The sequence below is a fragment of the Saimiri boliviensis genome, chromosome 3 (genome assembly GCF_048565385.1).
Source record: "Saimiri boliviensis isolate mSaiBol1 chromosome 3, mSaiBol1.pri, whole genome shotgun sequence".
Taxonomy (NCBI): Eukaryota; Metazoa; Chordata; class Mammalia; order Primates; family Cebidae; genus Saimiri; species Saimiri boliviensis.
In genome coordinates, this window is record NC_133451.1 from 87366774 (window position 1) to 87380872 (window position 14099).

General features: G+C 38.5%; 1 protein-coding gene across 14 annotated transcripts in view; it reads left to right on the forward strand.

Moving 5' to 3' along the window:
- The first annotated feature begins 797 nt into the window (after positions 1–797).
- The window catches only part of PDLIM5 (PDZ and LIM domain 5), a 217532-nt gene continuing 204230 nt past the window's right edge, over positions 798–14099 (forward strand). For 13 of the 14 annotated variants that reach the window (XM_074396453.1, XM_074396458.1, XM_074396455.1 and 10 more), the window contains exons 1-2: positions 798–905; positions 5125–5263. In XM_074396453.1, the coding sequence (XP_074252554.1) occupies positions 5168–5263 (96 nt within the window). In that variant the 5' untranslated portion in view covers positions 798–905; positions 5125–5167. Of the gene's footprint in view, positions 906–930; positions 1050–5124; positions 5264–14099 lie in introns of those variants that run through there. The other variant, XM_074396454.1, reaches the window with a different exon arrangement.

Here is a 14099-nt window from a genome sequence, read left to right on the forward strand (position 1 = left end):
CTTCGCCTTTAGAATTCTGCTTGCACTTGTAGGGGGCAGGGGTTCACGGACCTCATGAGAAGTTCATCCTTGCTTTATATGCCCCTTGTTAAGAATTGTCCTTTTCACATTTTATAAGCCAATGCACAGTGTAAGAGTCTAGTTGCCTTCCGTATGTTCACTGAATATTATTCACGTTTTCTTATGAATAAAATTCCTCGGGCATATCAAGCAACCGTGTAGGAGCTGGAAAGTGGACTATTGATTTGGACTTAGAAAAATAAACGGAACATACAGTGGTTGAATCACTTTTGGCCGCTGTTTTCTATCACTGTCTTCTGGTGCGATGGACAGGGTTAACTTCTACCTGTTAGGGTTACCTTCCTGACAGGTAAACTTCCGGGTCTGCACTTTTCAGACATAGAAAGCTCTTTCAAAAAACAAACAAACAAACAAACAAAAAAAACCCAGGCAGTAACTGCTGAACTTGGATAGAGATTTATCCAAAGTCTCTTTCAATTTTTAGGCAGAGCAACCGCTTGCCAATTCAAATTTCTGGAGAGAGAAATGCACCCAGTACAAAACGGACGCGAGGAGCGTTAGACCTTTGCCCAGTAGCGCTCAAAATCCGCTAAGACAACTCCTACCGAAACTCGGTGGTAGCGTCATTGTCTTTCCCCGGTTGCTCGAGCCAGCCCCAGCAAGCCCGCGCGCCGAGGCCGCGGCTGGGCTGGGACCGGCCCGGAGGCGTGGCTGGGACCGGCCCGGAGGCGTGGCCCAGCGCGGAGGGGCGTGGCCCGGGCCGGGGGCGGGGCGAGGGACAGCCAGGAGGCGGAAGTTCCCGCGGGCCGTGGGGACGGCGCCCGCTAGGCGAGTCACTTGTCAGCCCTCGTCTGAGGCGGAGGCAGCGCCGCGCCGGACCCGAGGTGAGTGGCGGCCGGCCGGCGATGCGCCTCTCGGATCTCCGGGAGGGAGGAGGGAAAGAAGCGGCCGCCTGGCGCTGAGCGCGAGGAGGGAAGCCGGGCTGCGGATGAGGACGGGGCGCTCCTCGCGCCGGGTCTGCTCCTCAGGTGCTTTCTGGGCGCGGACCTGCCGAGGTGGGAGAGCAGCTTGGGGAGAGGAGCGCCCGGGAAAGGGCGGCGCGGGAGTCCGCGTGAGGCCGGAGGGCGAGCCCTGGAGCCCCCGCAGCCCGGGCCGAGCCGGACCGGCGTAGCGGAGACCCGGACGTGGGAGGGCGCCCAGGGGCGAGGGCCGGCGCGGACGCGCTCCCGGGCACTGCGCCTCCCACCCGCCCGGCTGCCGGCGTCGCCGGGGCACCGCCGTGGCGTCGGGGTGCCCGTCCCGCGCCAGGTTCTTGGGTTGTGGGGGGAAGCGGGACTCAAGTGAGAAGGCGCGTTAGTGTTTCTTTGCTCTCAGGCTACTGAGAAGCATTTCTTTCTCTCCCACGTATTTACAGTTTTGTGTGACCTGTTTGGGGGAAACTTCTGCGCGTCCAGAAATTAAAGCTCGTTTAAGAATCACATCTGTCACGAACACCAGATTGGCTCACGCTGGAGTACTTGTTTGGGCTTTTCTAAGACTGTGCCTTCCGTGCGTTTTACAATAAGTGGAAAAAGGAAGGGCGTGTGGACAGGGCAGAGCTTGGAAAGAAAATTCGTGGCTGCGCTGGGCAGGGCACGTCTAGGGTGTGATCTCCGGATCCTATCCCAAGTCCGCCTTCCTGACGGGGAGGACGTCTGAACCCGCCTGCCACGGAAACGGCCTGCTCGGGAGCCTTATTTGGCAAACAGGGCTAGGCGTGAATCTCGCCTGGAAAACTGTCGGGTCGGCTGCTTTCATCCTGTGCCTGTGGCTTTGGTTCTTCAGCTCTACCTACGTTCTCTCTCTATTGCGGAGAAAGAGATTCTCAGGATAGTTCTCTTGAATTTCAGGCCTTTTTTGTCATCTGTGTAGTTAGTTCATCTTGAGTTCTCTTCCCGCCCCCTACTTTCACCCACTGAAGAAGCTGAGACAAGTGTGGGAAATACCAAGCTTCCTTCCCTAGTATTAGAGCAAAGACATCGTTTAGACATTCCCCAAAAGAAAATCCACAACTGTACAAAAATTCCAACTTTTTCTACGAGTTTGAAAGCAGAGTATGCTATTTCCTGCCTGCTTGGTATTTGAGGAAGGGTTTGGGCACTAATAACCAGATGGAGGAGACTTGGAAAGGCCAATAAAAATATTGCCATTGCTTGGGGCACAGACTGTTTTAAGGCAAATGAATTCCAAATAAAGCTAGCAGAAGCAGCATCTAGAAATGAACCGACAGTGACTCGAAATGAAATGACACTGGTTTTGTAGTGTGGCTGTGACCTTGCCAGTGCTAGGAATTTTGATAACAAAGGAGAAGTTAGGAAGGGAATCCCCAAATAAAGGGACGTGACATGTCCATGGGTTGATAATCTAAATGAAATACATTTTCTCGTAGAGAAGAATGGGGCCAGAGGAAATTGAGCCTAACTTTCATATTCTTCCCCAGACACAAGTTAAAGATTAATAAAGGAGGGTAGGCCGCCTGTGAAATATCAGTTGGCTTTACACCCTTCTGATTTGTATTGTGTCAATAACAGGACAGTCCCTCTATTCGTTTTCTGAAAATCTCTTTTTTTTCAGTGGGAAAGCAATTGAATTATGTGTGGCTCATTATTAACTTCCTGCTAGTAGTTTTTCACCTATGTATACAGTTTGACTTCTGGCTTGGCCTTTGGATCTTTTTTAGTGCTCTGTGCTTGTTACTTCAATACTGAAGTAATGGGTTATTGCCTAGTAGTTCAGTATACTACCATGCCAGTAGAAAAGCTCTTTTGGTTTCTGATACAATTTTCTATAATTTTTTATTTTCCCTGATACAGTTTTTCCTTAAAAACCAGGCCTATTTGAATGTTTTACCCCATTTTCCCTTTATGAGAAGAAGGAATGTTTGATTTAAATGTACCTATGGTTCAAATATCTACAGCTGCGACTATAATTTAGGCTGATGGGGTAGAAATTTTGAATGGATTAAAAAACATTTTAAAAACAGGTAATATTAGGTGGTGATTTGGTTGAATAGCTTAGATTTTCCAAAGAAGTATGTTTTAAAAATTATAAAATCACATATGCTATGTTTTTAATATTTTTTTTAAAGAGAGAACTATTGTTTCTTAGTATTCCATTTAAAAAATAACAAAAAAACTCTGGCGGGTGCGATGGCTCATGCTTGTAATCCCAGCACTTTGGGAGGCTGAGACAGGTGGATCACAAGGTCAAGAGGTCGAGATTATCCTGGCCAACATGCTGAAACCCCATCTCTACTAAAAATACAAAAATTAGCTGGGTGTGGTGGTGTGCCCCTGTAGTCCCAGCTACTCAGGAGGCTGAGGCAGTAGAATTGCTTGAACTCGGGAGGTGTGGAGGTTGCAATGAGCCAATATTGTACCACTGCACTCCAGCCTGACAACAGAGTGAGACTCCGTCTAAAAAAAAAAAAACAAAACGAAACAAAACAAAACAAAACTCCATTCCTCTCTATCTCTCCTGCCACTATAACAGCCAATAGGAAACTCAAAATCAGACTTTTTTTTCTTTTTAAAAATTATATGAAAGTACTACTATGAGAGTCTTTACTTGCACACTTAAAGCAAAACAGACAAAAGACAGTATTGAAGCACTGGTTCTTTTCTGAATTGCCAGTTTCATTTGAATGCATTAAGGTTAACCCTGCACTTCTACCATATTTAGTGATAAACTTTTTCACTGAGTGGCAAATGCTTACTCTCTGCCTGGTGAGGTGTGTGTATAAAACAAAAAGCAGGTTGTGACTAACCTGTCACTGTACTAGAGTATTGCCTATCATTGACTATCTGAAGGAAAAACAGATATCACTTTAAGTGTGGAAAATACCGTGTCCCTGTAAGAGAAAATACAAGTTGTAGTTCATGATCGGAGAGAATAGTTTTATGCATTGAAAAACAGCTTCTCATTTTAAAGAATTAAGTATTTGGAAAGCACAAATGGGAGCCTACTGATTTGCAGGCTCTTTCACATGTCAGAGTAACTTAGAATTTAAGTAAGTGCAATTGAAAGACTCTTGCCAATGGCAGACAAAAGAATACATGAAGTGGAGGGAAGGAGAAAATTATTTTGAATTCAATCTGAAATAAAATCTTGCTCTTTCTTATATACATTAGTGAAGTGTTGTGAAGTACTTTGAGTTAAAATTTGTATCCAAGAAGCCACAAATTGGATTGTAGCAAGTTGTAAAACAGATTAAGTGTCTAGAAGTGTATTCGGATATGGAATTTTTAGACCATGGAAATTGCCATGAGTGTAGAAAATTTATATTAGCTGACAGATTGCCTTTTTTATTGAGATGGAGTTTCACTCTTGGCATCCAGGCTGGAGTGCAGTGGCTGAATCTCAGCTCACTGCAACCTCCACCTCCTGGTTTCAAGCGATTCTCCCGCCTTAGCCTCCTCAGTAGGTAGGATTATAGGTGTCTACCACCACGCCTGGTTAATTTTTGTATTTTTAATAGAAAATACAAAATTCGGCCGGGCGCGGTGGCTCAAGCCTGTAATCCCAGCACTTTGGGAGGCCAAGGCGGGTGGATCACGAGGTCAAGAGATCGAGACCATCCTGGTCAACATGGTGAAACCCCGTCTCTACTAAAGGTGCAAAAAATTAGCTGGGCATTGTGGCGCGTGCCTGTAATCCCAGCTACTCAGGAGGCTGAGGCAGGAGAATTGCCTGAACCCAGAAGGTGGAGGTTGCGGTGAGCCGAGATCACGCCATTGCACTCCAGCCTGGGTAACAAGAGCGAAACTCCGTCTCAAAAAAAAAAAAAAAAAAAAAAAAGAAAATACAAAATTCACCATGTTGGCCAGCCCAGTCTTGAACTCCTGACCTCAGGTGATCCAACTCAGCTTCCCAAAGTACTGGGATTACAAGTGTGGGCCACCGCACCTGGCCACAGATTGCTTTTCTTAAACTGAAATTAATGAAGAACTTAATTTAGACTTACTCTCTATATCCTCTCAGCCCCCAAAACAAAATACTAAACGTAATTTATGTAGTAGAGTTTCAAGTCAACATTTTTGCTGATCATCTAATTATCTTTCACAGCATCTTTCATTTTCTGTCATTGGACTTTGAGCCATTTAGAACCATGAGCAACTACAGTGTGTCACTGGTTGGCCCAGCTCCTTGGGGTTTCAGGCTGCAAGGCGGCAAGGATTTCAACATGCCTCTGACAATTTCTAGTGTAAGTAAACTTTACAGATTTTATTATAGATGTTGATTCAGTGCTTAGTCCCCGGGCTGAGTTGTTTAATTCTCTGTTGACCTATCCTTTACTTACTATCATTGCTCCTGGGATTTGATCTTGGCAAATTTGCTTATCTATAATAAAGGATGAGAAGAGTGGATTTAGCAAGGATAACTGATTTCAATTTAACTTTTCTTTTTTCCCCCATGTTATCAATAATAAAATGGAAAAACCACTTAGCGACAGACTGTAAATTTTTGAACTGTCCCTAATTGGGGAAATTCTCTGATTATTAGTTTTGTTATATATAATTTTAGAACGTTGTGCTATGGGATTTTAATCCTGTCAGTTTTAAAAGTTGTTTATTAAAAATTGTTGGTCAAAATGGAATAAAATGATGGTTTTGGAATTATTTCCTCAGCTCACTTTCTGGTGGAGGCGATAGCCAGCAGTAAGATGGCCAAAAGCTAATTACCCTTGAAGAGGAAATGAAGGGGTTGGAGCTCCAACTAGATAGTTAGGCTATGAATAATTGAGATTTGGCTTTTTACCTCATTAAAGATTTAATTTGAATGTATTCTGTGTGTATATTTTAAGGCTATGTTTTCATGATGGTGATGATGATAGCACTGATGAGAGAAGTAATTACAGCTTCTATTTATTGAGGTTTAACTATACGTAAGGTACTATTTCACTTTCATCATCAGTAGGTAATTATTACTGTTAATTACTTACATAAATTTCTAAAAGATTCTCTTTGCATATTCAAATAAATATGAATTTCCATCCCTCCTTTACTCAAATGGTAGCATATAATACACACTATTTTATACTTTGCTTTTTTCTCAACGGTTTACCCTGGAGAACATTGTCTATTAATATATAAGGAAGTTTTTTTTTTTTTTAAACAATTGTATAATTTTCTTTCATAGGGAAAGTGACATTTAACTAGTCTCGTTCTGAAGGGTATTTGTGTCATTTCCATATTACTGTTAAAAACAGTGGTGCAGTGAATACCAAATATAAATATATATATATGTGAATATATATACCTGTGTCATTTTGAAAGGTTGTGCCAATTTACACTTTTGTGCAATGCGTGAAAATACTATCTTACCAAGAAACTTTTGGATTTTTACCAAGTGCTGTGAATGTGTCATCTCATTTAATTCTCATATCAACCTCCAAAATAGTGGTATTATTCCCACTGTATATAACTGCTATGAGCTCACATGGCTTGTATGGAAGAGCTGGCTTTCCAACAGTTACGCTATGCTGCCTCTTTAATAATTCACTTTACATTATATTTAGTTAGTTTGTTTCTTTAATCAGATATTTAGAAGATTGTCATTTTGGTTAATAATACACATGGATGTATACATATATATATATATATATATATATATACATGTATACATCCATGTGTATTAACCAAATATATACATTATACATACATGTATATTATTAACATATATATGTATACATACTTGACATCTTATATGCTTGTCCAACTTTTGAAAGGTTAAGAGTAAGTTTATAACACCTAAATATCCTTATTAAAATATTGCAAATCTCATTTTACTAATGGAGTTTCCTTTGCTTCTTGGCTGTTGATTTTTTTAAAGTTATCTTTAATTTACCAATTTCTGCCTTGATTTGAGTTTGATTTTATAATTAGATTTATATGTAATCCAGCCTGCAAGTTTTGATACCTTTCATGGTTGGATGAAATTTTAAATGTAAAGCATCCATGTGAAGATGTGTCATGTGATTTATTCCTGTTTGAGGGAGCTGGTATTTTATTTCTTCTACTGACAAGCTTGTTATGAGAACAGGAGCAATCCTTGAGTATTACTGGTTTTTATGTTTTGTTAGCACTTTATATTTTAAATATTCTACATTAATTATCTGAAGAAAGTCATTATTTAGTTTAAATGCTTATTTTTTTGCTGAAAAAAGTTCAGAAACAAATTGACACCTAAATGAGCCGAACTTAAATATCATTTTGTTGTGTGGTAATAGAAATGCAAATAGAGTTTGTAGGTGAATTTTGTGGTACTGTGCCTTTAAAAAAGTTTCCTGTGCTTCACTTTCCTGGCAGACAGTTTGAGGTACTAGCTCCATGTTGTGATGCTGATACAACAGAACACTGTGTACATACATATGTGCCCTCCCCTGGCACCAAAGAAATGCTTTCCTTGTGTAGACAGAGTGCTAATTAAAGGATTTTGAACATACTGATTAAAAGAGACTATGGTAACAAAGCTGCTGAGTTATTTCTGTTCTCTTACAAAAGTCTCTGCCATCTACTGTGACCTTTTTGGGCCTTGTGCAGTGGGGCATGCAATTCATTCTGGACTGGAGAGGATTGGAAGGGGAGGGGGAGGAGAGAAGGGAATGTTGGCTCAATTGGGCTGCTAGGCTCTTGGCCTTTCATTGTAGTTATTTTTAACCCCTTGTGTGGTTTAAATATGCCTAGTAACATTGCCTAATAAAGGTTTGTGTTTAATAACTAATTTATATTGTGGTAAGATTGTTAATCTTGTAAATTTTTAACTTACTTTCATCTTAATTAGTTCTTTAGTTATACTTTTTCTGCCCTAATTATGTAAAATTACTGGGATATTACTAGTCATCGGGTTCTTTAATTAATAGTATCAAGAAACAATTAAAACCTGAAACCATGCTTAAAACATGTAATTTAATGATTCACTTACTTTAATAATGCATATGAAATTCCTAGCAAGGCCTGACAGTCCCTCAATTATGTTTTATAATAATATCATAAACTTTAAAAAGAAAGAAAACTATTTAGAGATTTGAAACATTAAATATTTAACCCCCATAGTTGTAGGGAACATAGCAGTTATGGGATTTTTTGTTTGTTTGTTTTTTACTTATTGTCCACTGAAATTAAGAAAGAAAAAAAAGTCCAAAGTTTGTACTTAGCTGGGAATCTGCATCTTTAGAGTTCAAAATTATACAGTTCTCCCTCTGATTAGGTATTATTATGTTGAACTCCAAAGGGTCATTTACATTCCTTTATAACATTGGAGCTCTGGAGTACTGAATTGTATTTTGAGATAAGTAAGCCACTAGCAGGGACTTGAACATTTCGTTTTCTTTAGATTTTATTGTATCAGCATGTGAATATTCTGAATACAACTTGTATCCTAAAGCATACAAGCTGTAACAGTTTAACACTGTACTAAAATTTCTTCGTCATCTGTATTGTATGAATTTTGCATACTGTTTTATGGGTGAATTTCTAAGATAAGATTGTCAGTTCCTGCCAGCTTTTTAAAAAGAGCCTTAGGTTTCTGTAGCTGCATGATCACATGTCATTTAATTTCCGGCTACATAAGTTTGCAGGCTGTCTTACTATGACCCTGTGTTTATGGAGTTGCCCTAAAGCCGTGGAATGTGAGGATAGGTTTCATTGTAGCACTGTGGGTTTGTTGGTTTTTGCCAGTATATTTTATAACATGAAATAGGAGGCTTGTATAATTCAAGGGTATATTTTGGCCAGTTGATACTCTTCATGATGGAATGATAAGAAAGATAATACATTTGTGAGTAACATCTTTTAAATTGTTATATCCTAAAGTTGAAATACTCTGCTGTGTGTTACTTTCTCATTATATTTGAGCTCTTTTCTTCATTGTCAATATTTGGTTTACCTGAAGAGGATCTCCCAGTTCTCTGTAAACACATTTTAGATGTTTCTTTAAGAGATAAGAATTGCTTCGAACTTTTTAATATCTAAATAACAATGACTTTGATTCTCAAGAGTTAGGGGAGGATAAATTTTTACAAGCTTAGACAGAATTTTAATTGGATTTGGAAAGCAGAAGAAACTTACCATTGTTTGGATGATGGAGCCCTGTTTGGGAGTCTAACACAGAACAGAGAAAGACAGAATTGTGAAACACTTTGCTGTGAATTCATTGATTAGGTAGTTAATAGTAATACTTCCTAGAAGCCATTGAAGAAGATACAAAGTGGGGAGTACAAAGGTTGGATGGAAAAGAAATAAGCACAGTGCTATAGAACTAGACCATGTCATAAGACCTGTCATAAGACAATATTCTATGAAATGACAGATTCTGGTAAGTGTTTCTCAGTTTCATTGGGTTTAAATCTTTTGTTTGTGGGTGTTGGTTTCCTTCAGGAGAAGTTAATGGAACTGATCCTCCAAGGATGAAATTTAAACATCTCAAAGTCAGCATTTTGTCCATGTTGTCCAATGCATCATGAAGACGAAGACTTTTCTTGCCATTGCTTGACTCCAAGTAAAGCTGTGAATATAGTTGAGTGATTCTCCAGAACTGCCAGCTGCAGTTTCCCTCTTAGAGGAAGACAGAATGACTTTCAGTCTTCTCAGGTTGTAATGAGAGAGCTGTCCTACCTCGAATAAATGGGCCCATTGTTAATTTTAAGCTCTTGAGTATTTTCTTTTATATTCCCTCCCAGTTACCCTGTCATTATGCCAAGTTAGAAAATAATTTAGTTTGTATAACTGTATGATGTATGTTTCACATGTATGGTCACTCTGCTTTAAAAACATTAATTACTCTTTGCATGAGGTTGAGAGACCTGTCTTTTTCCCATGTGGCGGTTTTATATCTTTTGTGGTCACAGATGTCAGAAATCTCAGTATAAATCCTGGAGAAATTTTTCTGCTCTATGATTTGTAAAGAAATGAAAATCCTATACTTTTTTAATTGAAAATTCGTAGTTTTAGGAAAAAAAGGGGCTTGCTTATTTGATTTTAGTAAATGTTTGATTTTTCAGAAAGTGATTAAGAGAAATTTTACTGGTAGGCCGGACTTTAGTATCTGATGGACGAAACTGCTTGTAGGGTTTGGATAAAGTAGGAATAGTAGGCTGGATAAAGTAAGAATAGTAGGCCGGGCACAGTGACTCACACCTGTAATATCAGCATTTTGAGAGGACAGAGTAGGAGGATGACTTGATACTAAGAGTTTAAGGTTACAGTGAGCTGTAATCATGCCACTGTACTACAGTCTGCACCACAGAACAAGACCCTGTCTCAAAAAAAAAAAAAAAAAAGATAAGAATAGCACTTTAGACTTTGGGAAAGAACGTTTTCATATAACCTATTCACCTATACATGAGTTAGATATATCTACCTACTTAAACTAAGAATAGATAGATAACAGATAATGTACAGCTGTATATTAGAATGACCTGGATTTAAGTCTTAGCTAGAAAATCAGTTCATTAATTTGAGCTTCTGATTTTCTTTGATGTATGAGAAATGCTTTGTAAATTAAAAAGTGTTATACAGGCAGATTTGATTGTTATTAATAATTTTGAGCCTGTGAACTTTCAATTATTTTTTAGAACTTTTGAGGCAAAGAGCTTTTCTTTATGACAGTTGCTAGTCACACTGTGTGTGAATACACAGTTGAGCAGTGGTCTTTGGGTCTGTGACATCCCTAGTTCTTACTCAGATTTCCATGTACCACAGGTCCAGTCATGTGTCTTTCCCCCAGTTACAACTGTGTGGAAGAGAAATCAGTTATGATTTAGTTATTTCTAGAAGCAAATGCTGCTTTAAACAAAAAAGGAGTTACTCCTTTGATATCTTAGGAGAGATAATTATGTTTCAGCTTTGGCGTATGAGACTTAGGCCTTTATTTCAGTGTCTGAGATGCTAAAAATATTATGTGATATAAAATGTGACAAAACTAGATATTAGCATGTGAAATAACAATATGTGGATGTATTTGTAAATAAATGACCTAATGGGAATGAAAAGAGAAAACATTAATTAGCTAAAGAGCGGTGACAGTTATGTCTACTGATTGTTTAGGTATTCTATGTTTGGGCCACTGTATAGTCTTGTTGAGAAGATAGGTTTGGTTCCTTAATTAACAGAGAGGGAAATTCACTTTTCTAGCATACTTGGATTATTAAGGGTTTTTTTTTTAAAGGTCATAAACTTTGAATCGACAAAGCAGAGAATATTGAATGAGTATTTCCTTATTCCTTCACCATTTTTCTTATATTTTTTCTTTCCTGATGTTTAAGTATAGTTATCTACCCTTCTGTAAATATTCAGATTTCTTTAATATTCAGATTTCTTTTATGGCTGATGTTGTCACTCATTTTTTATGACAATTACTAGAACAAAGTTCACCAACCTTGTTGGCATTTAGCAACTGGGCTCCCAACTAGGCTGAGTAGTTGTAGTAAATGTTCCTAATAGGTCTAAATGAACTGGAAAAGTTAATAGGATGGAATGAGAAAGAAAAAGTTAGATGAGAGGAGAAAATAAAGAGTACATTTTTAAAAGGCCACAGTGTTTCAGATTTGTTACTTAAGAAATCTTCTTGCTTAATCCTTTACCTCTCCTCCCTTTTAGTTTCTTAATTCAAAAGATACATGAGCATATAGGGGGAAATGTCTCCTGGTGCCCTGCTGTTCATTTCCTCTTCCTGGAAGCAGCCAGTGTTAGTAGTATACTTCCGGAGGTTGTCTCTGTAGGTATATCTGCTCCCTGTCCTCCTTTTAACACAAATAGTATCCTTAATAGAAATACTTATTTTTTTGGCATTTTGTTCACTTAACCCAACATCAGTGAATGTATCTTCATTCCTTTTTCACAGCTACACTGTATTTGGATTTGCCATAATTTTTTAAATTAGTTTCTATTGATAGACAATTAGATTTTTTCTAGTCTTGTGCTTTTACTGACACTGCAGTATAAGTTTTGCCCATTTATATATATAAATGGAGACATTTAGATTTTTTCTAGTCTTTTGCTTTTACTGTCACTGCAGTTAAGTTTTGTGCATGTATGTGTCTATATATATGTATATTTGTCACATAAATTCCTATAAATGGAATTGCTGAGTCAGAGGGTTATATGCATTTGTAATTTTGACTGGTACTGCCAAATATCTTTATGGAGACACTCCTACTCACAGTATGAGGATGCCCATTTTCCTGTACCTATACCAGCTTGAGTTTCAACAGACCTTGATCTTTTCCAGTCAGATGGGCCAGTTTCCACCTGTCTTCTTTTTACGGGGCTAGTCACAAGCATTTTACAAAGGATTTTCTGTGTTTTTAAGTGGTTTGTTTTCCATTTTGCAAGAGAATCTAGAATATAAAAACATGTTTCCCTTCTTTAAATGATACCATTAATTTCTTAGGGATGCCATTTTCTGAATTCTTTAATCCAGAGCTTTTATTACTAATTATCTCTATCATTTGTGTCCCATTTCCAAACTAACCTCTCTTTCTTGACCTGTTACTCCCAATTGCATGGCGAAAGATTTTGTGTTTCTGGCATAGTCCCCCGTCATAGACTTTTTGGAAAATTAAGCAAGTCACATTTAATGGACTCAAAGTACCTTTGGAGTCTCCTCAGTAAGCTGATACACAATTGACCTTGAACAACATAGGGTTTAGGGGTACCAACCTCCTGTGCAGTCAAAAATCAGTCTATAACATTTGACTCCCCCCAAACTTAGCTACTGATAGCCTACTGTTGATCAGAATCCTTAACCCATAATATAAACAATTGATTAATGCATATTTTGTATGTTATACATAGTAAATATTCTTAGAATAAAATAAGCTGGAGAAAGCATGATTTAAAAATCATAAGGAAGAGAAAAATATATTTACTGTTCATTAAGTGAAAAGGAGTCATCATAAAGGTCTTCTTGCTTGTCAGCTTCACTTTGAGTAGGCTGAGAAAGAGGAGGAAGAGGAAGGGTTGGTCTTGCTGTCTCAGGGTGGCAGAGGTGGAATAGGTGGAGGTGAAAGGGAAGCAGGAGAGGTGGGCACACTTGATGTAACTTTTATTGAAAAAAATCTGCCTGTAAGTGGACCTGTGCAGTTCAAACCTGTGGTGTTCAAGGGTCAACTGTATTGTGTGGTTTTGAATTTTAGTCTTCTCTAGCTACTTTTATGTGACGTGACAAGGAGACTGACCATTGTGAGGTATTTACTATGGTCTTAGGACTGGTAAATTTTACCCTTATGAGCCTCAGTGTATTTTTATTAACATTTATTATCCAATGGAACTTAACTGAAGTCAGGTAGGTTTATAGAGTGTTCCGTAGCATAGTGAATCAGGCATTGGGAAGGTGTACTAGTGTGTGTCACAAGGTAGTTCTTCATTTTAGCCCAATGTGAGCAGCAGTTGCCAACACTGTATGTGTTGGTAACTATGGTAACAAAAAGAGTAAGGATTCCAGGGATTTTTTTTGTGGTAAAGATGGAAGACGGAGGAATTTCCCTTTAGTGTGTTGCTGTAAATGTTAAATATGTTGAGAAGAGTTTCGAATTAGAGAAGAATTTGCAACATTTGTTATTTGAATTCTGTGAATTGTTAAATATTTTCCCCCAAGGTCTAGAAATTAATTTAACAATGGCCACTGTACTTCATGATAATTGTTCTGGCTAAATTTTAATTGAAGAAAGAGAAAGTAGTTATTATAATAACATTAACAATTCGATGCTGTTTACATTGATTGGATCAGGGATTTAAGTGTTGTGATTCAGTTCCATTGAGATCTGATTACAGCCCACTATTTTTCAAATGGTTTCTGGGATATTAACTTTTGGAAGTGGTAAAATTAAGAAATTTAGTAATTTGTATAACGCTATCCAGAGCAGACTATGTTTGTTCTGAAAGTATTTTTCTTCTTGAGAAAAAGGTACTAGAGGACAACGCTGGTCTGAACTCCTGACCTCAAATGATCCTCCCATCCCATCCTCCCAAAGTGTTGGTATTATAGGCCTGAAGCACTTGGTGTTTCTTAACCAGAGAATAGAGAATCAAAGACTTGTC